The sequence below is a fragment of the Dasypus novemcinctus genome, chromosome 21 (genome assembly GCF_030445035.2).
Source record: "Dasypus novemcinctus isolate mDasNov1 chromosome 21, mDasNov1.1.hap2, whole genome shotgun sequence".
In the NCBI taxonomy this organism is placed as follows: Eukaryota; Metazoa; Chordata; class Mammalia; order Cingulata; family Dasypodidae; genus Dasypus; species Dasypus novemcinctus.
Genome location: NC_080693.1, coordinates 26152618 through 26177257, shown reverse-complemented (window position 1 = coordinate 26177257; position 24640 = coordinate 26152618). Strand labels below are relative to the sequence as shown.

Genomic DNA, 24640 nt, shown 5'->3' with positions numbered 1-24640 from the left:
CCATGGCCTGGCTTTGGATCCTGCCTCAGCCACTTACCATCTCTGTTACGTTGGGGAGGGAAAAAGTTATTTAACCTCTTTGTGCCTCAGCCTCTTTACCCTTAAAATGGGGGATTAAAAACAGCACCTCTCTGATAGCGTTGTTTCAAAGATTACATGGGCTATATATGCTAAACATTTACAGCGGTTCTAGGTCCTCATATGCGCCATACCAGTAGTAGCTGCACTCCTGTTACACTCCTGTCACACAACCCCGCACTCAGGCTGTGACCTTTACTCCTCTCCACTGCATTCAGTGGACCATTTACTTCACCTGATGGGCAGATCTGATCCGTCCTCTCCCACCTCATGAGTGGGGGTCCCACTCCTGTTCTGCTTCTCCTGGAGCTGGCTCCCTGTTCTAATGGTACCTTTTCAGCTTCATTTTGCACGTGGCACCTGCTTCCACTGACATCCTCTCAATATGTGAGCTTTAGTTCTAGATCAAGCACAACTCTCTGACTGAGTCCCTCACTTCCTCCTTGTTCCCCGTAGTTACATGTCTGTTCTCTGCCTGCCTTCCTGTCTCCACCCCTCTACTTACTGCCTTAACCTCCTGTCTTACCCAGCCCAGAGACCAGCACCCCTTCCTCCCACAGAGGAGCACACCACTGTCTTGGTTGGCACCAGTGTTTATTTAAGGGGTAAGAGCTTGAAGACTTGGGTCTGTCCAGTGGGAACCTGGAACTTCCAGCTTCTCACTTGGCCTTCGGGTTACGGAACTTGCGCCCAGCAAAGACAGCCTTGTTCCCGAGAGCCTCCTCAATCCTGGAAGGCAAAAGCCAGAGCTGTTGCCTCCCAACCCGACAGCCTCGGCTCCCCAACCCCAGTAGGTGCACTGCACCTACTGTACCTCATGAGCTGGTTGTATTTGGCCAGACGCTCCGAGCGGCAGGGGGCACCAGTCTTGATCTGAGGAGTGGAAAGAGGTTGGGTGAGGCTGGAGAGGAAGGGTTGGCCTTGGCCCAAGGGCACAGCCTGTAGTGGCATTCAACTCAGCGGTGGGAGGCACTCAGCTGAGGGGAGCTGTGAGTACCTGCCCGGTGCAGAGCCCCACCACGAGGTCAGCGATGAACGTGTCCTCAGTCTCCCCGGAGCGGTGGCTCACCATCACCCCCCAGCCGTTAGACTGAGCGAGTTTGCAGCTGAGTAGAGAAGATGCTTGATAAGCCTGATGTCCGTGGGAAAGCCAGGGGCTGGTGGGGCTTTCCCCCTTCTAATTGCCTTCTGAGTAGTGCTGCCCAGCAGGGAAGAGGGCAGTAACTCTAGGCTCTCTGGGAAGTAGGAACGAAGGGGAAATTCCTGGTCTTAAAGAATCAGGTGGGAAGAATGGCAGAACCTGGGAGAGAGGAATGGCATGGGGGTGGGGAGGGCATGACAGGGCTACAACAGCAAAGTTCTTGGGGTCAGGGCCTAGGTTAGTCTAAACCTTGAGGTCAGGAGAGTGCATGTGGGTCAAGTCCTGGGGGAAAGGTAGACTTGGAGTTAGTCGGCAAGGTTGGGACAGGGGGAGGCTATGGTGGGCCCGCAGCCAGGAGGGACTCACGCTTGGATGGATTCAGTCACTGAGCCGATCTGGTTGACCTTCAGCAGCAGACAGTTGCAGGCCTTCTTCTCAACAGCCTGGGCAATCCTCTTGGGGTTGGTGACTGTGAGGTCATCCCCCACGATCTGGATGTTGACCCCCGTGAGGAACGATGTCCAAGTAGCCCAGTCGTCCTGGTCAAAAGGATCCTCAATAGAGACCACTGGTGGGAGATGAGGGCAGAGTTGGGGGTTAGAGTCAGAAGGGGCCTCATGCAGGAGTTATGGGGCAGGGAGTTTGCGTAAGCATTGTGATAGGGCTAAGGATTGCAAGGACCTGAGTGGGTGGTAAGAGAGGCCCCTGAAAGCAGCATGTTAGACAGTTGCAGGAGGACATGAGAATGAACAGTGGAACACCTGGGAGTCTCACCAGGATAGTTCTTGATGAAGCTCTTGTACAGATCCCCCAGCTTCTCCCCAGAGATGTGGCGTGCGGGGTCATCAGGGGACTTGAAGTCAAGATCATACTTTCCATTGCGATAGAACTCAGAAGCTGCCACGTCCATGCCAATCACCACCTTGTCTGGGTAACCAGCTGCCTGGATGGCCGTCTTCAACAGCTCCAGGGCTGGGAGAGGAGCAAGAGAGAACCTGAGGCTCCAGGGCCCCTTGTTTCTGCAGACAGCCCCTCCGTCTGCCCCACCAAAGTGCTCAGCACTGACCCTCATTGTTCTCCAGGATGTTGGGTGCAAAGCCGCCTTCATCACCCACATTGGTGGCATCCTTCCCATACTTGGCCTTGATGACCCCTTTGAGGTGATGGTAGACCTCAGCGCCAATGCGCATGGCTTCCTTGAAGGAGCTGGCACCCACAGGCAGAATCATGAACTCCTGCATGGCCAGCTTGTTTCCAGCATGGGAGCCCCCATTGATCACATTGAAAGCCTGGGAAGGGGAGAGGGAGCTCAGTCCTGGGCCAAGGGGGCCCTGGGTGAGAAGGCTCAGGAAGGAATTGGGAATCTAGGTGGAATCCTACTTACTAGGAGGAGTCATTTTACTCATCAGAGCAGATTACTTCATTTCTATTAAACGGGGCTAACACCTACTTCCTTGCAAGGTCCTTTGCCAAAAATTAAGAGAAATTGAATAAAAAGCACTTAGCAGGTGCCTGGTATATACTAATAGGATGATAACAGTAATTGGTAACACTTACATGCCATTACTACTTTATAGATCCTGTTTTAGTTCACTTAACCCTTAAAACAACCCTATTAACTAGGTACTATTATATCCCCCAGTTTATAGATGAGGAAACAGAGCCATAGAGAGGTTAAGTAACTGCCCCAAATCAGGGAATTAATAAGCAGGCTCCGGGATTTGCACCCAGCAGTCTGTCTCTGGGATCAGTGCCTTTATACTGTTGTTACTGCCTAGCAAGTAACAATAAATGGTGACATTATTAAGATTAAATACAAAGATAGAATTTGGTTTAAGAAGATATTTTTTTTAAAAGGCCATGATCCTTGCCATGAAGCAGCTCTCAATTGGCTATGGGGGATGGGGTGCAGGGCTGGAATTAGCGGCTGGAGTCTTGGAGCCTAGGGATGGAATGTAAAGGAATCGGGTTAGGTTGCAAGAGAAGGAAGCACAGGGAATCTTAGAGGAAGGTTTGGATTGTGGGAGAGAGGGGAGGGGCTGGGCTGCAGCATGTGAGGTTCAATTTCAGGAAATAGCTCCTTTGGAGCTGGGTGTGGAAGGTGGAGTCTCCAGGGGCTGCTTATGCACCCCTGGATTGGTCCCTGAGGGATCTGGCAGGGACAGCTGCACTCACTGGCACTGGGAGTACCAGGTCCGGGTTCCCAGCGAGATCTGCGATGTGCCTGTAGAGTGGGACCCCCTTCTCGGCTGCTCCAGCCTTACACACGGCCAGGGACACGCCCAGGATGGCATTGGCCCCAAACTTAGCTAGAAGGAGCAAGCAGAAGAAAGGTTGAGAGTTTCTCCCTCAGGGTTTAGGGTCATTTCCTCAAACACCCCTTTTGGTGACTCCAGGAAGAATCCTGGCCCCAAAACACTGGGCATTAAGAATCTGTTAACAGATCTCTCCCATCGGCCTGCGGAGTTCTGGAAGACCCCACCCCGGGGAATGTAATGTGTCAGCTGCAGGTCTGTGTCCACAGCCCAGCCCAGCCCTGGCAGACAGCAGGCATCAGGAAATGCCTGTGGAATGAATACAAATCCATCCCGCTATGGTGTGCCCCAAAATATGGGACACAAAAATAACCCAACCAGGCCTCTGCTGCTGCACTCTCTACCCTGCCGCTTCCTCGTCCCTTCCCCCATCCCCAGTTCTTCACTCACACTTATTCTCGGTCCCATCCAGCTCTATCATAAATTTGTCAACTTTTTCTTGATCCACGACGCTTAGTTTCTGGAAGGGCAGATGTGAAGAGAGAGTAGAGGTCAGATTTCTCAGAGACAAAGCATGGAGGAGTGAAAAGCACTTGGGGGAGAGGGGTGACTGGTACCTCCCAGGAAAGGGCTGCTTGGGGCTAGCACCCCAGGGGCCTGGGAAGGAGGGCAGAGAGAGAAGGCACTGCACTTGCCTTTTCCAGCAGAGCAGGGCCTAGAGTCTTGTTGATGTGTTCCACAGCCTTCAGGACCCCTAAAGAGGCGGACGAGGGGATTCTGAAGGGTTCTGATCTCCCAACTAGGTTCCAGTGGATTCCACCTCCTTACAACCTTTGGGTTCCAGTCCTTTAACCTTGTGTGACACTCTGAAACCACACACACAGGCTCCTCCTGCCCTGGCCTCTCCTTACCTTTCCCCAAGTAGCGTGATTTGTCTCCATCTCTTAGTTCCAGAGCTTCATAGATACCTGTGGAAGCTCCGCTGGGCACAGCTGCTCGGAATCGACCTGGGGTGGGAGGAATTGGAAGGTCACAGGGTCCCATTCAGGTATTTCTCCTAAGCCCGAGGATAAGAGGACAGTGCAAAGAGATTCCTGCTCCTCCCAACTCAGGAGCCAGGTTGGAAGAGGAGGGCCTGAGAAAGAGTCTAGGGAAGGAGAGCCCACAGGAAGGAGAGGATGTGGTCCCGAGTGGGGGGACAAAGGTCAATTGGGGTGGGGGTCTTCTGAGGCAAAGCAATTCAATGGGCTTGCATTACCCTTGGCCGTGTGCAGGTCCACCTCCACTGTGGGATTGCCCCTGGAGTCCAGGATTTCCCGGGCAAAGATTTTCTGCATGGCCATGGCTGCAGAACAAGAGCTGTGAGTGGACAGCTGATCCCTTAAGGAACGAGAAACCCCTTGCCCTTTAAGAGTCTTCCCCACCGCAAGGAGCCAGGTGCTGCAGCTAAAAATACCCCCGCAAAAAGGTCACACCAAAGAGGCAGGCACAGCCCCCTCCCCCACTCAGACCTCTCCTATTCCACCCTTCCATCCTAAGAATCCACGGGCCTCTCCTTTATAACGCTTCAGATTCCTATGCCCAAACTCCCATTTCTCACAAACCTGCCCATTTGCCTTCTCCTTCTACCTTCCGGTCAAACAATCTCCATGGCCTCCTGTCCCTCAAATCCTCTCTGGCTATTCTGGTTCTCATTTTCCTGCACCCCAGTCTTCTCCGAATCCTTGGGGGGGAACATCTGGCTCCAGCTACCCTTTCTATCCATCCCTGCCTGCCTCTCCTCACAGCCTTCTCTCTTCCCTATATCCTTGGGTCCTCCCATTGTTTGCCATCGGTTTGTCCAGCCCCTCGGTTTGTCCCAGCACCCCCAGTCCCAGGAGGGAAAAGAGCTGAAATTCCTCCCATTTTCTCCAAGTCTACACCACCCTCACCCTTTACCACCTCCACGCCCTGGGGCTCACAGATTCACCAGACCTGGGATGTCTTTGCTGGGGGGTTGGGGTGAGCTCCAAGGTCTAGGTGGCAGCTGGGACAGTGTCAGCTCACCCCCTCTCAGGCCCGGCATTTATCCCCGAGCCACACTGTCCGCTGGCCAGCTCCGCCTCTCTCTCAATCCTCCCCCCTCCATACCTGGCTGACAGCCAAGGACCCACTTCAGCCTGAAGTATGAAGCCTTTGGCTCTGGGGACACCCCCCCCCCTTTCTCTCTGTCCCCCAATAATAGTCTCTTCTAATTTTAATTCCACCCCTTGGGAAGTGCAAGAGAGGGGCTTCAGATCTGAGGGATGGGGTGTCTCTCCCCTCCCCAGATGATATTCCCCTTTTGCAAAGGTTAAAGAGGAACTAGTGCCCTTTAGGAAAGGCCAGGGGTAACCTGAGCCCTGCAGGGCTGGGGAGGGGGCCTGGAAGAGGGGCTGCAGGATTGACACCCACACATGCTCAGCTCCCTTGGCAGAAGCGGGGCTGCCTCTGCCCTCAGGGGAGGGACGGGGTTCTGGGCATGCCCTAAGATCTAAAAGTCAACCCTCGCCCACCCAGAAGGCGAGGGGGTCTCACCTCTCAGGGTCCTCATACCGGTCACTCTCGGCTCCACCCCATCCTACCCTATCCCGGTCAGCAGGCGGGGGAGGGGAAGGGAGCTGGGAGACGAATTTACACGGGCCCTCAGGGCTGGCGCCGCGCCCTACTGATAGCGCTGGGACAGGATTTATCTTTCTGCGTGCAGAGCGTGGGTCAGAAGCCCCTTTCCTCCTGGACTGCGGACGCTTCAGGGCACGCGGCCCCAGCCCATCAGTTGGATGGTTCTGAATCCGGAGTGAAAGAAAATGAATGGACTGGAGGAGGGGGTGGTCCTTTGTGACAGTCGCGGCGCCTGCGGCCGATCTGGCAGTGAGCCTGTAGCGTTACCCGGACGTGGGTGTCTGCACTCCGCAACTCTCTCGGCAATGGGGGGTCTGGAGAGTGTAGTCTGCCCCGAGTGAGGTCTGCAGCCCCGGCCACGAGAGGAAGGACGCTGAGGCTCGGACCGCCCGGCCGGCGGGGAACACCGAGCACTTCGGCTCCTCGCCCCCGGCTCGCAGGCTCCCCGCGCCGGGTGACTCGCCCCGGCGGCCTGCTCCCTACCGGCCCCCCCAGCCCCGCCTCCCAGGATCCCTAACCCCTTCCTCATCTCCCATCTCGCCCCTCCCCCTTATCTCTGGCCGCTCCCAACCGAGCTTGTGCCACCCTGGGGTGAGGGGTGCGGCAGGTCAGAGGTCAGGAGACCGCTCCTGGGAGCGCCGCCACGTGCCCGGAGTGCGCCCCGCCCGAGCCGGCCAGTGACTCAGACACCGCGGCTGTCGAGGAACAGGGACTCGGGGGGCGCCGGGTGTCCATGGGGTTTGGGGTGGAAACCGCGCTCAACTCCACAGGATGAGGTTGAAATGGAGCCCCTTCGCGCCCAGGACGCGCTGCGTGACCCCGGCGCCCCTCCCACGAGGCGCCGGAAGCGGCCGAGCCCCTCGGCGGCCAGGCGGGCAGAGCGGGACTGGCTCCACCCGCTCTAGGCCCCCACCCGCTCCAGGGCTGGCGACGGGCCAACTAATCGCACGAGTTCTTAGCACAAGTTTTATTGAAGAAAAATTAGAAAAAGCCCATGCGGGCCCAAAGTAGAAGGGACTTTCTCCTTCTTGAAAAAGTTGCCAATCTTGGGCTTGCTCATATTCTTCCGCCTTCGAAATTAGTCCCGCTCTGCGGGAGCCCCCTCTTAGGGACCTCTGCAGCGACAGGCCGAGGGGCACGGCCGGTGATCCAAAGTGGTGGGCGGGGTTGGCTGGAGTTGATCCAGCGAAGAGATAATCCCGTAAAGTGGGGGCGGGCTCGAGTGAGCGTAACCTGTGCAGCTCTGGCAAGTGCTAGGAACAGAAGTGTCCCCGCTGGGTGACTTCGGCTCCGAAAACGGCGGGGGCATTTTGTCAAACTCCCCTTTGCTCCCTTATTTCTTGGATAAATGAAATCAAGTGTGTAGGCGGCAGTGCGCGCGCCCTCGCCCCTTCCACCTGGCCGGAGACGCGAACCGGGCCCGGCTTCCTTTGCCGAATGGTCCTACTCGGTCCGCCGGGCGCGCGCCCGCGAATCCGGCCGCCGGTTCTAACCGCCCCACGCGCCTTCCCTCCCCGCCCCGGCGCAGGCGCAGGCGCAGGCGCCGGCGCCGCCGCTCGCCACCGCTTCCCTCGGGCAGGGGTGGGGGCGAAGAGGAGTCATTCAATTTAACCCAGGTTTCCCCGAACTCTCTTTAATTCGCTAAATTTGCAGTTTGCCCATTCTTCCTCCTTTCTGTTCCTTACTTGGGTCACTCCCTTCTCCCTATACCAAAAGTGGTTTACACTCAATGCGAGGTGCTGTCCAAACCCTAACCTTTCTCCCGCCCCACCCCAACCCCCACCCTTTTACACTGCTTTCCATCGAACTCTGCAAATTTTGCAATAGGGGGAGGGATTTTTTAAATTGCATTTGAAAGTTCGGGCCGGCGAGGGGGGAGGGAGGGAATGGGGAGCAGGCCCCGCCCCTGCCGCCCTTTGCAAATAAAAATCTAGTGGCGGGGGGGGGGGGGGGAGGAGCAGGAAGTGGCGGTGCGAGGGCTGCTGCACAGCTAGCAGAGCCGCGGTCCGGACGGCAGCGCGTGCCCCAAGCTCTCCTCCGGCCCCCGCCCGCCAGCCCGAGCCCAGCCCTCGGCCCCAGCAGCATCTCCGAGAGCAACCCCAGTAGCAGCGCCATGGCCGGGTGGAACGCTTACATCGACAACCTCATGGCGGACGGGACCTGTCAGGACGCGGCCATCGTGGGCTATAAGGACTCGCCCTCCGTCTGGGCCGCCGTCCCCGGGAAGATCTTCGTTAACATCACGGTACCGCGAGGCCTGCCTGGTCCGGGGGACTGGCCGGGCTTGGGCCGGGAGGGAGGGACTTGGGTGGACGCACGCGCGGTCTAGGGAAGGCAGCGAAAGGCCGTGACCCGGCTCTGGCCCTGAAAGCCGCGCGAATGGCGGCTGCACGTGAGCCGGCCCCTCCGTTGCCCCCTAAATCCTACGCCGCCGGGGACGGCGCCCAGCCCGCCGGTCACCCCGCTCTCCGCGACGGGGCGTTACATCCGGGACACAGAGCGGGGAGGGGCGCGCCGCCCGGTGCGGCGGCCCACTTCCGCCTCTAGGGCGGGGCGGGCACGCGCTGCAGTTTTAACCTGGGTTCTGATTGAGAAGGGGCTAGGGGAACTCCGGGCTCCTGCGCCTCTTCCCGCTGCCCGCACGCGCCCTCTCCACCATTGTTTACCCCAGTGCACGAAAGAGCTCCAGGAGCATGACCTGGGTCCCAGGCTCGCTCTCCTGGGCTGCCCGCCCCTCCCTACTCCGTTCGAGAGGGCGAGGTCGCCTCACGCCCACCCCACCCCCCAACTCGGCACGTTGGGCCCAACATTCCCGTGAGGCTAACCCCGGAAGTCCCCTCGGCCTCCCTTCCCGCCACTCTGCAGGGTCTGGAACGGTTGAACTTTTGTGAGAAAGTTCTGCGATAGCTTAAGTGAGGGAATAAAGGGTGACTACTACTGTCCCCATCACCTTCCCTGTCCCCACTGCCCGGAAGTGGGGAGGGGGAGCGGAAGTTCGAAAGGGGGGAAGGGGATTTCCGGGCGGGAGGGGACCGGATGTGGGGGTTTGGGGTGTAAGGGGGAGGGGGAGAGAGGTTCCCTGGGGTGTCTAGATGGGAGCTGGCCTGTGTCTAGGTACGGGCTCCCTTCAGAAGTTTTCCAACTTTGGTGGAGAGCTCCCGGGGGTCTGCTTCCTCATGTTTGGGTGTAGATACCTGGCCTTAAACTGTAGATTACTTGTAGACCCAGGCGTCCGGGCCCCTAATAACTTCTGCAGAACCTTTGACCAAATAAGGGCAAAGTTGCTTCTCCTGCCTTGCCCGCCCCCTCCCTTCCCCTCTCCGCTTCTGCTTTTCCTGAAGGAGAGTTCTGAGCATCCAAAGGCTCCTCTCTCCATTCTACCCCCTTTTCCGCACTGACTTTTGGCCCCCTTTATTTCCTGGGTTTGCTTTCTCTATTAATCACTCAATTCTAAGCCTCCAGAAGAATATGTCTTCTTTTCCTCAAATTCTTGAGTTTTGGGGTCATGACTTCCCAGTCCTAAAAGTTTCTCAAATTTCATGGACAGTGCAAAGCACATTTACCTCTCCTCCCTGAGAATTCTAGCTCTGTGAGAAGTAGAAGGCAGGTGGGTCCTCGGAGAGCAGGGTGGGGGCCTTAGTGTACTACCTCCTTTGATGGGTCCTTGGTTCCTCCTCCAGCCAGCTGAGGTTGGTGTCCTGGTTGGCAAAGACCGGTCAGGTCTTTTCGTGAATGGGCTGACACTTGGGGGCCAGAAATGTTCTGTGATCCGGGACTCACTGCTGCAGGATGGAGAATTTACCATGGATCTTCGTACTAAGAGCACTGGTGGAGCTCCTACCTTCAACCTCACTGTCACCATGACTGCCAAAAGTAAGTTTCTCTTATCCCTCCCACCTCCAAGATCCCGAATGTACCTACTTCTGTTAATTTTTTTGTATGTGGTTAGCCAGCGTGATGGGAGTTGGGCTAGTGTACTCCCATTTCTGCTTCTGTAGTTTGGGACATTGGATAGTCCTTCCAGTTTTGTCTTAGTTCCTCACTCTGTAAAAAGTTGAAGTGCATTACTTTTTAAGTTCCTCTCTGCCTTGAACCTTTTCTAATTAGAAATTCCAGTTTCTTGGGGGAGGTAGACTGCTGGGGTCAGTAAGTCAGCACTTAGCTCTCATGGTCTTGTTCTTTGGCTAAAACTTGGGAGGTGGCAGACTCATCCACAGCCTGGATACATGAGTCAACTGCATAGGAGCCTTGACCCCTAAATTTCAGTCTGTTCCTCTCCAGGCTTAAAGCATGACTTTCCCCCACCCCTTTTGAAAAGCCCCATTGTTTCAGGGTGACTGACAGCCTGCCTGTGTGTTGGGGGCGGGGGTTGGGAGGGGTGCGGTTGGGTTACAGCCCCCAGGGCTGGACAGCTGCTGAACAGCTGGCAGGGGGTGGAATTGTGACACCTGGGTCCTAGCCTCCTTTCTCTTTCCTCTAGCGCTAGTCCTGCTGATGGGCAAAGAAGGTGTCCACGGTGGTTTGATCAACAAGAAATGTTATGAAATGGCCTCCCACCTGCGGCGTTCCCAGTACTGACCTCGTCTATCCCTTCCCCCCACCATTCCCCACTGCTTTTGCACCCCTCTCCTTCCCATACACACACACATACACCATTTTTATTTTTGGGGCCATTTCCCCACATCCCTTATTGCTGCCAAAACCACATGGGGTGGGGGCCGGGGCTGGATGTACAGACACCTTCCCCTACCCATATCCTCCTGTGTGTGGTTGGAAAACTTTTGTGTTTTTGTTGGTTTTTTTTTTTTCTGAATAAAAAAAAAGATTCTACTAACAAGGTGTGTGGTTTGAGCATGGGTGTCAGGATGGCAGCTGGGAAGGAAGAGGGCTGAGGTACCACAAGGTCCAGAAATTGGACTTCTTGCTTCCAGGCCCCTTTGGAATAGCAGTTCCAACCCTAGGTTCTCTACTTGCTAGCTGAACTATAGTAGTAATGAAATAGAATCACCTAACTAGAGAATGGGTCCAGGCCTGCGGGTAAGGCAGGCCCAGTTGAGTCATCCCCACGTGTGGGTGGGGCCCCCCCCCACCTCTGAGTCACAATAAATGCCAGTTGGGGCTGTCCCCTTAACTACAGGTTATTCTCCCAGTACATGCCTACCAACCATGATGAAAAATAAATTACTTATGACCAAAAAGGGATGGTTTCCCTCTAAAGAGAAGAAGTCCACCTGTGTGAGGCTATCTCACCTTAGTTCAGAGAAGAAAAATTTTATTAACCCAAGAAGTAAAGACCCAGGCCCTTTGCCTCCCCCAGCCCCTCAATGGGGCTGGGGGAGAAAATGAGCTGGAATGTCCTCCTACCCTGCAACATAGAGGACTGGAGAGTGAGGGGCTGTGCGAATAGGTCACCAGAGGTCAGGGAAAGGGAAGCATTAAACCAAGATGACAGCTGAAGAAGAAGGGGAAGGAGAGGGTGGGGGATCTGTTGAGGGCCCAGGAAAAACCAGGGGAGCTGGGGCTAGGGAACCAAAGGAAGTAGGGAGGGTGGGGCTGGAGCCTAGGAGCGGGGTCCGTTCTGAGGCAGGGTGGTCCCGTGGCTCCCCTTCCTCATCATCCTCTTGCCCCTGAGTTTCCTCCTCCTCCTCCTCATCCTCAGGACCCCGATGAACAGGTTGCTTGCAGATGGGGCAGGTCTTCCGCGTCTGAGTCAGCCAGGGGTCCACGCAGCGGCTGTGGTAGGCTGTGGGGAGAATGAGGTAAAGCCTCTGGTGCCTGCTGGTGGGGAAGGGGCACCGGCACATGTGGTGACCGCCTTACCGTGTGCACAGGGGAGTACCCTCAGCTTGTCCCCATCCTCATACTCGTCCAGGCAGATGGCACAGACATCATACTGGTCTCCTGGGGAAGGAAGAGAAATCCTGTCCTTCAATGAGCCTTCCTGAACCAGGGCGTACAAGAACTTTGGGACGCTTACGGTGGAGCTGAGCCCTTCGAAAATGTTTTTTTCTGATTCTATAGAGCCAGTGGAAGAGCTGGGGCAGCAAATGGCAGAAGATGGGGAAGAATTTAGGTTAGAGGGGACGGAGAGAAGCAGAGGTAAGAAGGGAAGTGGTTTTTTATTTGGGGGGGGGGAGGTGAGAGTAGAGAGATAGGGAGTGGGAGGAGCGGAAACGGGGAGGAGCAGAGCCTTTGCTATAACCTTGTATGGGCACTGGAGGCTCCAAGGCCTAAAGACCCAACCCCTTCCTTACCTGTTCCTTTTCTGACCAAATCCTCCCCATTCCTTCCTCCCATTTTTCTGCATTCTCCACCTTCTGCCTCATAAGCGGGGTCTGTCCCTCAGTCTTTCCCCCCAACTTTTTCACATCATTGTCTTTGCTTTCCATCTCCTTTTCAGCTCTGCTTTTCGTTTCCTCCCCCATTCTCATTGTATTTGTGGATAAAAAGAGAAGAAAAGGTGACATCTCAGGGCTCACTGGCAATCTCTCTGCCATCTTTCTTTACTCCTTTTGTCCTGAACTCAAGTACTTTCAGAACCAGGTAAGCTGTGGGAAAGGCCCTCCTGCCCAGGCCCCCACCTCACCCTTCTGATAGTCATGTGTAGGGATCTGTTTCAGTTGCTCTTTGGTCAGTCGATTCCGCTGGAGCCGTTTCTGGTGCTGGATACAACGGACTATCTGGGGGAAGGGGGCGTGGATGGATCAGGTTTTTTAGGAGATATTACAAACTATTCCTATCTTCTGACCCCAGATCCAGTATTGGCCTTATAGGTTCATCCCCTCAGCTACTCACCATCACTGCTCCCATGGCCAAAACCAGCAGTCCCACAATCCCTGTGAAAGGGATGAGGTAATAGCCCAAGGGAAAGCTATTGTCTGGGACCAGCAGCACCTGAGCCCTGGAGAAAGGAAGACCAGTTTTCAGAGGAAAAGGAAAGCCACAGAGGGATAAGGAAGAGGGACAAAGTAACTGGCTCTGGACAAGACCTGCTGCTAGGGAAGAGGGTGGGAAGAAAGTCAAGAAGCAGGGGAAGGGGGAAGGGAGAAGGGATGTAGCTCAAGTAGTTGAATGCCTGCCTCCCATGTATGAGGTCCTGGGTTTGATCCCTGGTACCTCCTAAAAAATGAAAAATCTAACTCTCACTGGGGAGCAGATGTAGCTCAGTGGTTGAGTGCCTGCTTCCCATGTAGAAGGTCCTGGGTTCAATCCCCAGTACCTCCTAAAAAAAGGCAGGGTAGGGAGGCCTGAGGTTGAATGGTTGGGGCAGTGAGTCTTGGGCTCCAGGTGGGTGTGGAGGTGGTGAAGGAGGTACACATCCTACCCCTTCTCGTAGATGAAGAGGGCACGCAAGTACTCGGAGCTCCTCTCCCCAATAAACACAGACGGGATCCAGATCTGCTGCTGGATTTCCTCTGCAGGGATCAGGATATTACACTGGAGACCCCAACCCTCCAGTTCTCAAAGCCCTTGGAAACCCTGACATTTGGCTTTTTTGTCCCACCCACCCAAAGGATCAGCTTCTTTTCCCTAAGCTTCAGTTCTCCTACCACCCCTCGCCTGAGCTCTACTGAAAACCCAGCTGTCCAAATCTTCCAAACTTACCGCTATTCCACACCATGTTCAAAAGTTCATTGGAATTCACATTGTGCACCACAGCTGCAGCATACCCAGCCTTCTGAGCATTTAGGACCTAGGGAGACAAGGAGATAAAGAAGCATCATGGATCTTGTGTCCCTCCATTCCTGGTGCCTTTTTTACCATCAGCTCCCACTCCCCATTCAGCAACCTTGAGGTCAAAGTTGCAGTCGAATCTTCGAAGCAGTGCAATAAAGACTGACCCATTGACCGGGGCTGGGGGTGGTGGGGCAATGGGGCTGCAGGCATTGGCTGGGTGAGCCTCCACAAGGAAACCCTGGGTGAGAGAGAAGCAAATAGCAGTTGGAATTTTTCCTGGGTTCTGATCTCTACAAGGCCCCCCAAGCACATGGCCTCCACATACTACACATCCTCTATCTCCACTTCTCTTGTCATTCCTGGGGTCTGGGCATCCTACCCAAGTCAGATGACTACATCTTCTTTTACCCTCCTGAGGATGGTTATTATCAAATAACATCCCTTTACCAGACCTCCCATTTTCCCTCCCCCTGTCCTACATGGGGTAACTTGTACTCCATATTCCAGGCCAATTCTACTGTCTGCTCATTTCCCACTAACTGTAATTCCATTCTCTACCATCCATGTCACTTTCTCTCAAGTTCCACTTCACATTTTCTTCTCCAATACACACTCCTACAGAACACACTCCCTCACACCATCCATTTCACAAACAACTATACTGATATCTATGGACCAACTGAGTTACTGCTATGGGCAATCTTTGTGATGAAGTACTACAAAATTGCTCATCTAATTTAACCCTCACAACAACTCAGAAATAGATTCTATTATTATCCCATTTTACAATATAAGAACTAAAGCTCTGAGAAGTAATTAACTTGTCCAGGGTCTACTGATAAACACCACATTATCCTTTCTTTTCTTTCGCTTCACCCACTTTCAGTCTTGCACACAAGGCTGGAAGTTGCAGGGGTAGGTACTTAGTCTTTTTCGTCTGTAATCTGGATACTACATTAATTGTGCTCTGCACTTAGTTCCTGACTTGACTCTTTCCTACCTCCAGTTTCACCCAGGGCAAGGCTCTTCAACCCCTGCCTCGGATGGGGAATTTTGGGAAATAAGAAAAAGGGAAGAAAATCACCTGCAGTCCCTCCTGGCTCAGGGTTGCGCCAAAGAGAGCAGGGAGGTCTGCAAAGTCCATACTGGCATTGTGGTCCGAGGTCTGCGGACAAGAGAGAGTCCAGGTTCCCCTTCAGTCTGCAACCCTCCCTTGAGCGCCCTTCCTCCATCCGTCCCCTAGACTCACCGCTCGAATGAGCCCCCGGACCGGGGTCGCTCCCCACAGCACAGTGGCCACAACCACAGGAAGCGGGAAGGCCGTAGGGTGCATGGCAACGGGAGGGAAGAGGCTGAGGAGGCCGCGTCCTGGTAGCAGGAGCAGAAGCGGAGTTCTGCGCCCTACCCGTTCCTTCCTCAGGATCCCAGGGGTCCCACCACCCCCAGGTCCCACTTTCCAGCTACATGGGTGCCCGGAAGAAGGAACCTCGACTGGGGTAGTATGTTATCTAACCCGTTTTATGGAGGTGGGAGGGAGACACTAAAGATATTTTTCTAGTTTGAGGATAAAACGGGAAGCACAGGTGACAGAAAACTTCTGGAAGGGTGGGAGAGCTCAAGAAGGTGGGACTTCCGGCCAGGTGGGCCGTCTTCCTAGCCCTCGGAAAAGGGTTTCCGGTAAAGAAAGTCAGGCAGTTTCCAGCATTGGACGCTCAAGATGAAGGACTTCCGGTCCTAAAAGGCCGGTTAAGAGAAAGGTTAGAGGTGCAGGGAGTGTCTGTGGAGATGTAGGGAGCAGCGATGCCCCCAAAACGACCTGATCATCTCCCTCTTGGTCCCCGGGATCCCGGAGCTGCCCTGTTTACAAACCTCTCCTCCTCCCTCTGGCTGCCGCCGCCGCAGTGCCGTGAGATCTCGCGAGAGTACTCACCACATTTCCCTCTTCCCCCCGCCACAAGCTGAATGCTTGCTCTATCGCGAGAGTCCTCCTAACTTTGGCCGGCCTGGCCCCTCAATCTCGCGAGATCTCCAACTAGCCTCGTCTTTATTTCCCCGCGATTCCAATTTGGTAAAAACTGGGCCTACGTTCTTGGTTCCCTAATTTGCTACAGCCCTTTCCACACCCATCCTTCAAGCTCCTCCTTCCGCACCAATTAATTCCCGGCCGCCTTTGCGCTGCGCGCCTGCGCCAATTTCCAGCTGGTGCTAGACCTGAGAACCGGAGGGGCGTGCGCGCGCGCTGTCGCCGCTGTTGCGCGCGTGGTGTCACCTTGGGGCGAGCGGGCTCGTGCGCGCACGGGACGGGGACCGTGGGGCATTGAGTGGCGATGGCGGCGGCGGCGAGTCCCGTGGACGGGAAGCCCCGTACCTCCCCTAAGTCCATCAAGTTCCTGTTTGGGGGCCTGGCCGGGTAAGCTCAGGCCTCTGGGATGGGAAAGGAAGAGGAAGGGATGGGCACAAGGAACCGGGCCCGGTTCATCTTTGGGTCTCTTGCAGTCAGCCGAGCTGATTGGCGGTCAGAGTGGTCCCCCAGTGTATTGCGACGTCCTTGGTTGCCTGCCAGGGCTTTTTCACCCATAGCAGGATTCCTCACAGGACTGCATACACGGTCATTGCACGGCCGCCTCCAGGCCACCAGAACTTCCCAACCCATTGCTTGACTGCGGGCTGTATGGGGTTCCAGGTCATTGCCTGGCTTCTACTGGACTACGTGGAATCCCCAGACATACATGTCCTCTCTCTTTCGGATGTACTTAATCCCAAGTCACTGCTTGACTCCCACGGACCTACATGGAGCCTTTTCACTGCATGGCCCTTACTGGTTCACTGGATTTTTTTCAGACCCATTTTGTCTACACACACATGCAGTCCTCTTCACGTGCCTACCAACTTCCTGGCCCCTTGGTCAGTCACATGGCAGGCTCTGTTCTTTGTGACCCCTTTGTGATCTCCAGTGGGCATTGGAAGATCTGGGACACCTGGCCTTTGACTCCACTCCTTCTTTCCCCAGGATGGGAGCTACAGTTTTTGTGCAGCCCTTGGACCTGGTGAAGAACCGGATGCAACTGAGTGGGGAAGGGGCCAAGACACGGGAGTATAAAACCAGTTTCCACGCCCTCACCAGCATCCTGAAGGCGGAAGGGCTGAGGGGCATCTACACTGGGTACTGGTGCCACAGGATGGAGGGAGGGGCATGGGCTGGCAGCTCCACTCCTCGGCCTGATGGCTCTGACCCCTTCACTCTCCAGGCTGTCAGCTGGCCTGCTGCGCCAGGCCACCTACACCACCACCCGCCTTGGCATCTACACTGTGCTGTTTGAGCACCTGACTGGGGCAGATGGTACACCCCCTGGCTTTCTGCTGAAGGCCCTGATTGGCATGACTGCAGGTGCAACTGGTGCCTTTGTGGGAACACCAGCCGAAGTGGCGCTCATCCGCATGACTGCTGATGGCCGGTGAGTTCCAGGCCTGGGCCTTCCTCCAGCCCTCTTCCCTGGAATCTAGAATGAAAGGACCAGTTTCTCTTCCCAGGTCTAAAGCACAGCCTTCACTCGTTCTGGCCTCCCTTTCTTTGCTTCTGCGGGACAGGGTGGGCCATCCTCAGCTTGAGCTCTCCCTGCCTTCCCACCAGGCTTCCACCTGATCAGCGCCGTGGCTATAAAAACGTGTTTAACGCCCTGATTCGAATCGCCCGGGAGGAGGGGGTGCTCACACTGTGGCGGGTGAGTGGAGGGGCTGGAAACTTGGGGGGATGCAGGGTCAAGTCTCAGACATTTCTGACTCTTCCTCCACCTCCCCACCGCCAGGGCTGCATCCCCACCATGGCTCGGGCTGTCGTCGTGAATGCTGCCCAACTCGCCTCTTATTCCCAATCAAAGCAGTTCTTGCTGGACTCAGGTGAGACCCAGAGCTGGGCCCTCTGTTCCCAGCCTGGCCTGGGCCAGCTCTGTGCTGACTGTCACCCCTGCTCCATTCCCCCAGGCTACTTCTCTGACAACATCCTGTGCCACTTCTGTGCCAGCATGATCAGCGGCCTCGTCACCACTGCCGCCTCCATGCCCGTGGACATTGCCAAGACCCGGTGAGTGTGCAGGCCTGGGCCTGGAGAGGGTTAGGAGGGCTCCCTTTCTGTCTCTCATTCCCCTGCCTCCTCTCCCTCAGGATCCAGAACATGCGGACGATTGATGGGAAACCAGAATACAAGAACGGGCTGGTGAGGAGCAGGGCGGGGCTGGCAGGGGAGGGTTGGATGCCCTGGGGAGGGCTGTAAAGGTAGCTGGGCAAGAGGGACAGGTCCCAGCGCCATGTCTGCCTGCCTGTCTAGGACGTGCTGGTGAAGGTTGTCCGCTACGAGGGCTTCTTCAGCCTGTGGAAGGGCTTCACACCATACTATGCCCGCCTGGGCCCCCACACCGTCCTCACCTTCATCTTCCTGGAGCAGATGAACAAAGCCTACAAGCGTTTCTTCCTCAGTGACTGAGGCTCCCACTTGACCGAGGCTCCTACTGTCGCTGCGCCCCGGAGGCCTGGATTCTTCTGCCCCAGGCCTCTCTATTTATTTCCTCTCCACAGCGTGTGGTTTCCTCCTTTGCCATAAAGGACTTTGGTCTGTTCTAGCCCCTGCTGCAGCTTGCCGTGCTTGTCCTGACCCTCATGACTTCTCTGCTCCTAGCTGATCCTTGGGGGGAGCTGGAAGAGTCCCTGAGGATTTCCAGCCTCCTCCTGGGTCTTAGTTTCAGGGCACGCAGGACGGCAAAGATCCTCCTTTTTAGTAGGGAGCTAAGGCAGAACTGAGGGGATGGAAGAGAGCAATAGCTACTTGAAATGGTCAAAGGGTCTGCTGTGGGAGGGACACTACCCTTCCTTCCTCCACTTCACTGAGGATGTAATAAATTGGATTGATGGCACCACCCCCAAGTCTGGAGAGTTGTGGGGCTCAGTCGGGGAAGGAGACTGGACAAAGAAGTTGGTGCCTCTAGAGAACAGGAACTGAGTTTTTAAGGAAAATTATTGGAGGAAAAGTACTTGCTGGTTTTATGCAAATGATCCGTAAATCAGTCTTGTCGCAGCGGCTGATGGGGTAAGGGAAACCAAAATGACAGACTCTGTGTGTCATTTCCCGGCCACTTGCTGAAGAATGTGATAGGTATGCACAGGTCCTCTCATATAAACCAGGGGAAGTGTCTGGGATCTGGTGACCACCTGCAACCTGTAGAGTAAAGGGACCCTGAAAGGGGAACCATAGGGGGTGGGGGGCAGGGCTTGAGGGGGTGAGCACAAGAGCCAGGTCCCCTCACCAAGCCTGGAGTCTGGAGAAAAGGGAGGGTGTTGGCCAGAGATTTGATCTGGGCCCCTTGTTGGGGAGAATAACTGCTTATCCAAGATGTGCAGTTCCCAGGTCCCGCTGTTAAGGAGCCTCTAAACCTCTTGGGGCATAAGAGGGCATGGGAAGGTCAGGCTGGGGAGAGCTGGGTAGCATGAGGCCAGCATGAGGGCTTCCCGTCAGGCCAGCGGACAGGCAGGCAGCAGGTGGGAGCTGTCCCCTTGGCAGAGCCTTGTTGACAGGAGGAGGTGGAGCCCAGGAGCCTGGCACCCCTACTGGGCCCTCCCACCCTGCTGGAGACACTTGATGCTTAGACCTTGTCCTTAAGGAGTTCCAAGTCCAGGAGGGAAGATGATATAGAAGCAATTGGGAAACCGGGAGTGGAGCAGTAGCCGGGTGCCGGGTAACGTGGAGCACCAGGCCCACCAAGATGGCACCCACACCTTCCCCCCCTTTTGCTGACCTGACGAGGGCAGGAGAGCTGTTTGTGAAACTGCAGGTGTGAGCAGGCACCCACCTCCATTCCTTGTACTGCAGGCCATGGGCAGGTGGGCCTCAGCAGGACGGGAAACTCTAGGAAGACTTGTCTGGTTCTTGAGCAGGGACTGGCATTGGGCATGGCCTAGTGGGTGGCCACCCAGGGAGAAGAGGAAGATCACACCCCAGGTAGTCTAGAACACGCTAAGACCAGAGGCTTATTGGAGGAGTTGTGTGAATGAGGATTAGGGTAGTTGGGGCCTGGGAAATTTTGGTGACAGGTGTCCTAGTCACTCCCTCTTCAAAATAAACTGAATGTCCTTGCTTATTTTTATTACACAAATAATACACAATAATGGTAGAAAACAAGAAAATGCTAAGCAAAGGAAAAGAAAAACCACCCATATTTAACCCACCAACAATCTGCACAGATACAAGCGGGAGCCCTGTTCTGTTGTGTTTATTGTTATTTAAAAAACCCAACACCCTCTTCCCCAAAATGATGGAAAATAACCACATGGTCTGGGCACCCCCATGCAGTATTAGGTGCCCTGTTCTACGACCGACCCAAATCCGTCTCCATCTCACCACCCCTCCCGGCTTGTTGGGTCTGAATTCGTGTGCCTGTGGTGTGCAGAAGAGGCTTCTGAGAAAGAAAAAGACATTAAGACCTCCCCTGCTCCTGCGCTCTTGCCCGCCCACCCACAGCTTGATCCCAATAGGAAAGCCCATCGGAGCCTCCAGGTCCCGTAGTCACCCGCCCTCAGAGGCTGTGGCCAGAGTATCTAACGCCCACCGTGCTCAGCAGGTCATGACCACGACCCAGGCTCAGGGCTGAGGGCCGCCGTCCTGCTAGCAGAGGCCCCACGCGGCCATTAGGCCGTACCCACAGGAAGAGGCTAGAGCGAAAAGTGGGGAGGGACCCTCGAAGAAAGAACAGCCAGGCCCGGGACACAATCACCTGCCTCCCTCTCTGGAGCTCCAAATGGGTGCTGTGCATGGCTGTGGGCAGGGCCTGTGGCGCCACATGGTGCACCCAGGTTAGCAGCAGGACGAGGATCACAGAGGCCAGCAGGAGCCAGAAGAGGCCGAAGACATAGAGGCTCAGGGGGAGGAGGCAGCAAAAGTCAGGGTTGAGGAAAGGGTCGTCTCTGGAGCTATCCAAATTCCCTTGAGCTAACCCCCTGACCTTTGGGAGGTTGACAGTTTCAGGGATGTTCACTGTGGTAGATCCTATGATAGGAGGGAGTGAGATAGATTCTGTGTTTTCTGAGAAGATGGTGGGTTCTGGGGTGGTCGGGGTCGTGGTGGGTTCTGGGGTGGTCGGGGTCGTGGTGGGTTCTGGGGTGGTCGGGGTCGTGGTGGGTTCAGGGGTGGTCGGGGTCGTGGTGGGTTCTGGGGTGGTCGGGGTCGTGGTGGGTTCTGGGGTGGTCGGGGTCGTGGATTCAGGGGTGAGCGGGGTCGTGGTGGGTTCTGGGGTGGTCGGGGTCGTGGTGGGTTCAGGGGTGTCCGGGGTCGTGGTGGGTTCAGGGGTGGTCGGGGTCGTGGTGGGTTCTGGTGTGGTCGGGGTCGTGGTGGGTTCTGGCGTGGTCGGGGTCGTGGTGGGTTCAGGGGTGGTTGGGGTTGGGGATGGCTCTGTAGCAGGCTTTACAGTTTGGGAGAATGTGATGAGTTTTCCAGTATTTGGGAATGTGGTGAGATCTAGGCCGTCTTTGGCTGGGACTACAGTTTGTTTCTTAGTATATTCTTGGGTTGGAGGCAAGGAGGACAGGCTCCAGGGGGTTGGCTGGATTTCGGTGTTGGCAGAATACCTGACCACAGCCCTAGTGGCTGGCACCTTATGGATTTCATAGTCGCCTTCCTCGTAGCTATCATAGTCACCTGCTTCCTCCCCATCACCAGGGGTGGGGCAGCCCGTCCCTTTGTAGGTGTAAACGGGTCCCATGAGACTAGTGGCACATTTTACACTGGTCACATTGGGGGTCATGGCCTTTACATCCACACCCTCCTTCCATACGTAGACACTGTACATATTGTCATTCAGCCAGTGACTGAAATAGAGAATGTCACAGTCACAATGCCAGGGGTTGCCATGGAAGAAGGCGAAAGGCAGGAGTAGGTCCCCAAAGAAACCCTTTGGTATCCTGTGCAGCCAGTTGTTTTGGAGGTAGAGGGTGTCGAGCTCATCCACCCCATCCAGGAGGCCAGGGGGAAGCTCGTTCAACTCGTTGTCAGCCAGATTGAGTTTCTTCAGCTGGGGCGTGGGCGCCAGGAGCCGTGGGGGCAGAGCCTTTAGCATATTGCCACGCAGGTAGAGCTCCTGGAGTTGGCTCAGGCCATCCAGGGCGCCAGGAGACAGCAAGGCCAGGCGGTTGTAGGAGACGTCCAAGGAAGAGAGGGCTGGCAGTGCCCGCCCTAGTGGGGGCAGGCTTTTCAACTGATTGTGGGATATATCCAGCACCTCCAGGCGCGGCAGCGTCTCGTCCGCCTGCAGCTCAGCCAGCTGGCTGTGATCCAGGTGCAGCTGAGTGAGGCGAGCCAGAGGCACCAGGGACGCCATAGAGAAGGTGGCCAGGGGGTTATGACCCAGGCGTAGGATCGTGGTGTCTGCTGGAAGGTCTGCAGGCAGTGCCTTCAGCTGCAAATTCTCACAGTTCACCTCCACCTGGTTGGCCACTTTGTAGAACTCACAGGTGGATTGGGAGTGTAAGGGGCTTGGCAGCAGGAGCAGCAAGAGGAGGAGAGGCATGGGGACCTGTGGGCCAGGGAGGCTTGAGTGGATGTCCCGCCAGCCACCGGCATCGTTCCCCCAGGCCCTGCCAGAGCCCCCAGGATCCCTTCAGAAACCCAGCTTCCACACCTCCTAGGCTCCCCACCCCCTCTCTCACCCTTGTCCCAGAAGGCCGAAGCCCCCAGCTCCTGGGTCTTGGCTCTTATCCCTCCCTTAGCCCTCCTCCTTCCCCTGCCCCAGCCTCAGCTTACCAGCAGCCAGAAAGACCTCCGGAGGCACAGAGCTTCTTCCAGGGTGTGACTTGCTCCTTCTCTTCCAGAAAGGGTCAGGAAAGAGGGTGGTGATGAGGAGGAAATGCCAGCTTGATAGGGACCCTGGTGACCCAGGCAACGGAGTCTCCCTCCCGGACACAGACCCTTATCACCTCTCTCCACAACTTTCCCCCAAGCCCTCTTTTTGGCTCTCACTTTCCTTCTACCCTGGAAGAAGGGGATGGATTCCTTCAGCTACCACTCTCATTCATCTTCTAAAAGCCTCTCCTGCTGCCACCCTCTCTCTCCTCTCCTTCACAGCTACATTCTTAGAGTTGCCTAATCTTCTCTGTCTTCATGCCTTGCCTCTCTTTGCCTCCTCATCCCACTCTGGGCTGGTTTCTTCTCCACTACTCCATTGGCTTGGTTCTCACCAAGGTTGCCAGTGCCTTCTGTTCCACTGCATCCAGTAGACACTTCTCCATTATAATCTTATTCGATTCCTGCAGCCTATATACCCACAATCACTCCCCCTGGACTCTCCCTTCTGCCTCTGTGACACTGCAATTTTCCTGATTTTCCTCTTACAACTGTAGTTGGTCCTCAATCTCCTTCGAAGACTCTTCTTCCTCTGCCCTTTCTGAAGAAGTAGCCTGCTATACCACCATTTGGTCTTAGGACTCCTTCTTTTCTTATGCTACACAAGCACCTGAGCTTATCCTCATCCATTCCCCTACCTTCAGTCACCACTTATACCTCCATGACTCTCTAGTCTTTATCTCTAGCTCAAACAACTACGTGCAACTCTTTTTTTGGACTTCTCCACTTGGACATCCAACAGGCACTATAATAGTATGTTCGAAATCTCGTGCATCATCTCTCTCCAAATAGCTTCTCCTCCTGCATTCTCCATCCACTCATTTATCTATCCAATCCATCAGAACAACCCAAAACCCTGGTAGTCCCTAAGTCCTCCCCTCCTTCATCCCCACATTCAGCCTAGCAGCAAGTCCTGATGATTTTACCTCCTGATCTCTTTCAGAATCCACTTCTCCCCATCACGACTGCCACCATTCTGTGTCCAGGCTGCAGCCTCCCATCTGACTTCCTAACTTCCCGATTTCTCTTCTCTCTATACCTCATCAGAGTGGTCTTTCAGACACTGCTTAAAACTCATCAGTGGCCCCTTAGAGCTCTCAGGAGGAAGTCTAAAATTCCTAACATGGCCTCTAGGAGCCTACATGAGCCGATTCTTACCTACCTGTCCAGCCCCATCTCTTACCCCTCCACCCTTCACTCTGGATCACCCTGTTTCCTGTACCTGCAGTTTCTCCTCACCCCTTACCCCCTTCTGCCTCTTACTCTTCTAGCAAGTTGTAGCTCAGACTTTCTTCCTCTGGGAAGCCTTTTCTGACTTCCCAAGGCCAGGTGAGATGCCTAATTCAGGAAGTCGGCCACCTTGTCTGTTGGTGCACCGCTCCTTCTCGAAATGAGGATACCCCATTGATTGTCCCCCAGCCAGGGCACCCATGTCACCACATGAGCCTGTCCCTACCTGCCACCCCTGTGACTAGACCAGGGGTAGGCACTTGAGCCAGAGAGACATGTTGTTTATATAATTTGCTGGCTGCAAAAACAGTGTTAAAATATGTGGAGAAGATGAGGCAGTTAGCAGCAGGAAGAGAGGAGGAAGGTTGCACAGAGAGAAACTCTGATGTGGAGTAGGGGCCCCTGAAGATGTTGATTTTTACTTCGTTGATATGTTAGGCCATTTAGTTGTAAGCAACAGAAAATGTTCTGGCTAATTTAGGCTGGAAAGGTATTTATTCAAAATGCATTGGCTACTTCATGGAATTCTCAGTGACAGCTGGAGATCCAGGCTTGGAGCTATGTAGCCAGGAACGGTGCCCAGAACCAGGTTGCAGAACCAGTCTGGTGAGCAAAACTCTGCTCCTGCTGCAAGATCAGGTCCCTGAAGTTTGCACTGCTACAGCTGCTGGGCCAGGGACTCAGTGCTACCACAACCACCACTGCTGTGGAGAGAGGATCATCCCCACTTCTCTGTGA

At 55.2% G+C, this 24640-nt stretch overlaps 5 protein-coding genes across 12 annotated transcripts; 2 read left to right on the top strand and 3 right to left on the bottom strand.

Moving 5' to 3' along the window:
- Positions 1-655: 655 nt before the first annotated feature.
- ENO3 (enolase 3) lies at positions 656-6136 on the bottom strand. Of its 2 annotated transcripts, none has more exons than XM_012523890.4 (12): positions 6031-6136; positions 4733-4819; positions 4386-4481; positions 4170-4228; positions 3925-3994; positions 3395-3528; positions 2286-2508; positions 1994-2191; positions 1586-1787; positions 1076-1184; positions 893-951; positions 656-807 (listed from the first exon to the last, which is right to left on the bottom strand). In XM_012523890.4, the coding sequence occupies exons 1-12, from the start codon at positions 6044-6046 to the stop codon at positions 738-740; spliced, it is 1323 nt and encodes a 440-aa protein (XP_012379344.1). In that variant the 5' UTR covers positions 6047-6136; the 3' UTR covers positions 656-737. The 2 variants fall into 2 exon arrangements, with proteins under 2 accessions (XP_012379344.1, XP_004447280.1); XM_004447223.4 differs by lacking the exon at positions 6031-6136 and adding an exon at positions 5449-5559.
- A 1925-nt stretch (positions 6137-8061) lies between these two features.
- On the top strand, positions 8062-10951 carry PFN1 (profilin 1). Its single transcript, XM_004447225.5, has 3 exons — positions 8062-8359; positions 9795-9987; positions 10595-10951. Exons 1-3 carry the CDS (start codon positions 8228-8230, stop codon positions 10690-10692), a joined length of 423 nt encoding a protein of 140 aa, XP_004447282.1. The 5' UTR covers positions 8062-8227; the 3' UTR covers positions 10693-10951.
- Positions 10952-11365: 414 nt separating this feature from the next.
- On the bottom strand, positions 11366-15832 carry RNF167 (ring finger protein 167). 6 transcript variants are annotated; one of them, XM_012523899.4, is made up of 10 exons: positions 15722-15832; positions 15041-15525; positions 14876-14956; positions 13904-14029; positions 13720-13807; positions 13439-13529; positions 12910-13015; positions 12701-12794; positions 11935-12015; positions 11366-11857 (listed from the first exon to the last, which is right to left on the bottom strand). In XM_012523899.4, the coding sequence occupies exons 2-10, from the start codon at positions 15122-15124 to the stop codon at positions 11550-11552; spliced, it is 1059 nt and encodes a 352-aa protein (XP_012379353.1). In that variant the 5' UTR covers positions 15125-15525; positions 15722-15832; the 3' UTR covers positions 11366-11549. The 6 variants fall into 6 exon arrangements, with proteins under 6 accessions (XP_012379353.1, XP_012379362.1, XP_012379365.1 ...); XM_012523908.4 differs by having other exon boundaries at positions 15041-15159; positions 15722-15817; XM_012523911.4 differs by having other exon boundaries at positions 13956-14029; positions 15041-15159; positions 15722-15817.
- SLC25A11 (solute carrier family 25 member 11) lies at positions 15818-18703 on the top strand. Of its 2 annotated transcripts, none has more exons than XM_071210356.1 (8): positions 15818-15859; positions 16802-16954; positions 17040-17246; positions 17423-17513; positions 17598-17688; positions 17773-17872; positions 17953-18004; positions 18116-18703. In XM_071210356.1, the coding sequence occupies exons 2-8, from the start codon at positions 16803-16805 to the stop codon at positions 18269-18271; spliced, it is 849 nt and encodes a 282-aa protein (XP_071066457.1). In that variant the 5' UTR covers positions 15818-15859; position 16802; the 3' UTR covers positions 18272-18703. The 2 variants fall into 2 exon arrangements, with proteins under 2 accessions (XP_071066457.1, XP_004447283.1); XM_004447226.4 differs by lacking the exon at positions 15818-15859 and adding an exon at positions 15987-16201.
- A 1212-nt stretch (positions 18704-19915) lies between these two features.
- Positions 19916-22625, bottom strand: GP1BA (glycoprotein Ib platelet subunit alpha). Its single transcript, XM_004447233.4, has 2 exons — positions 22574-22625; positions 19916-22346 (listed from the first exon to the last, which is right to left on the bottom strand). Exon 2 carries the CDS (start codon positions 22338-22340, stop codon positions 20355-20357), a length of 1986 nt encoding a protein of 661 aa, XP_004447290.2. The 5' UTR covers positions 22341-22346; positions 22574-22625; the 3' UTR covers positions 19916-20354.
- Positions 22626-24640: the final 2015 nt, after the last annotated feature.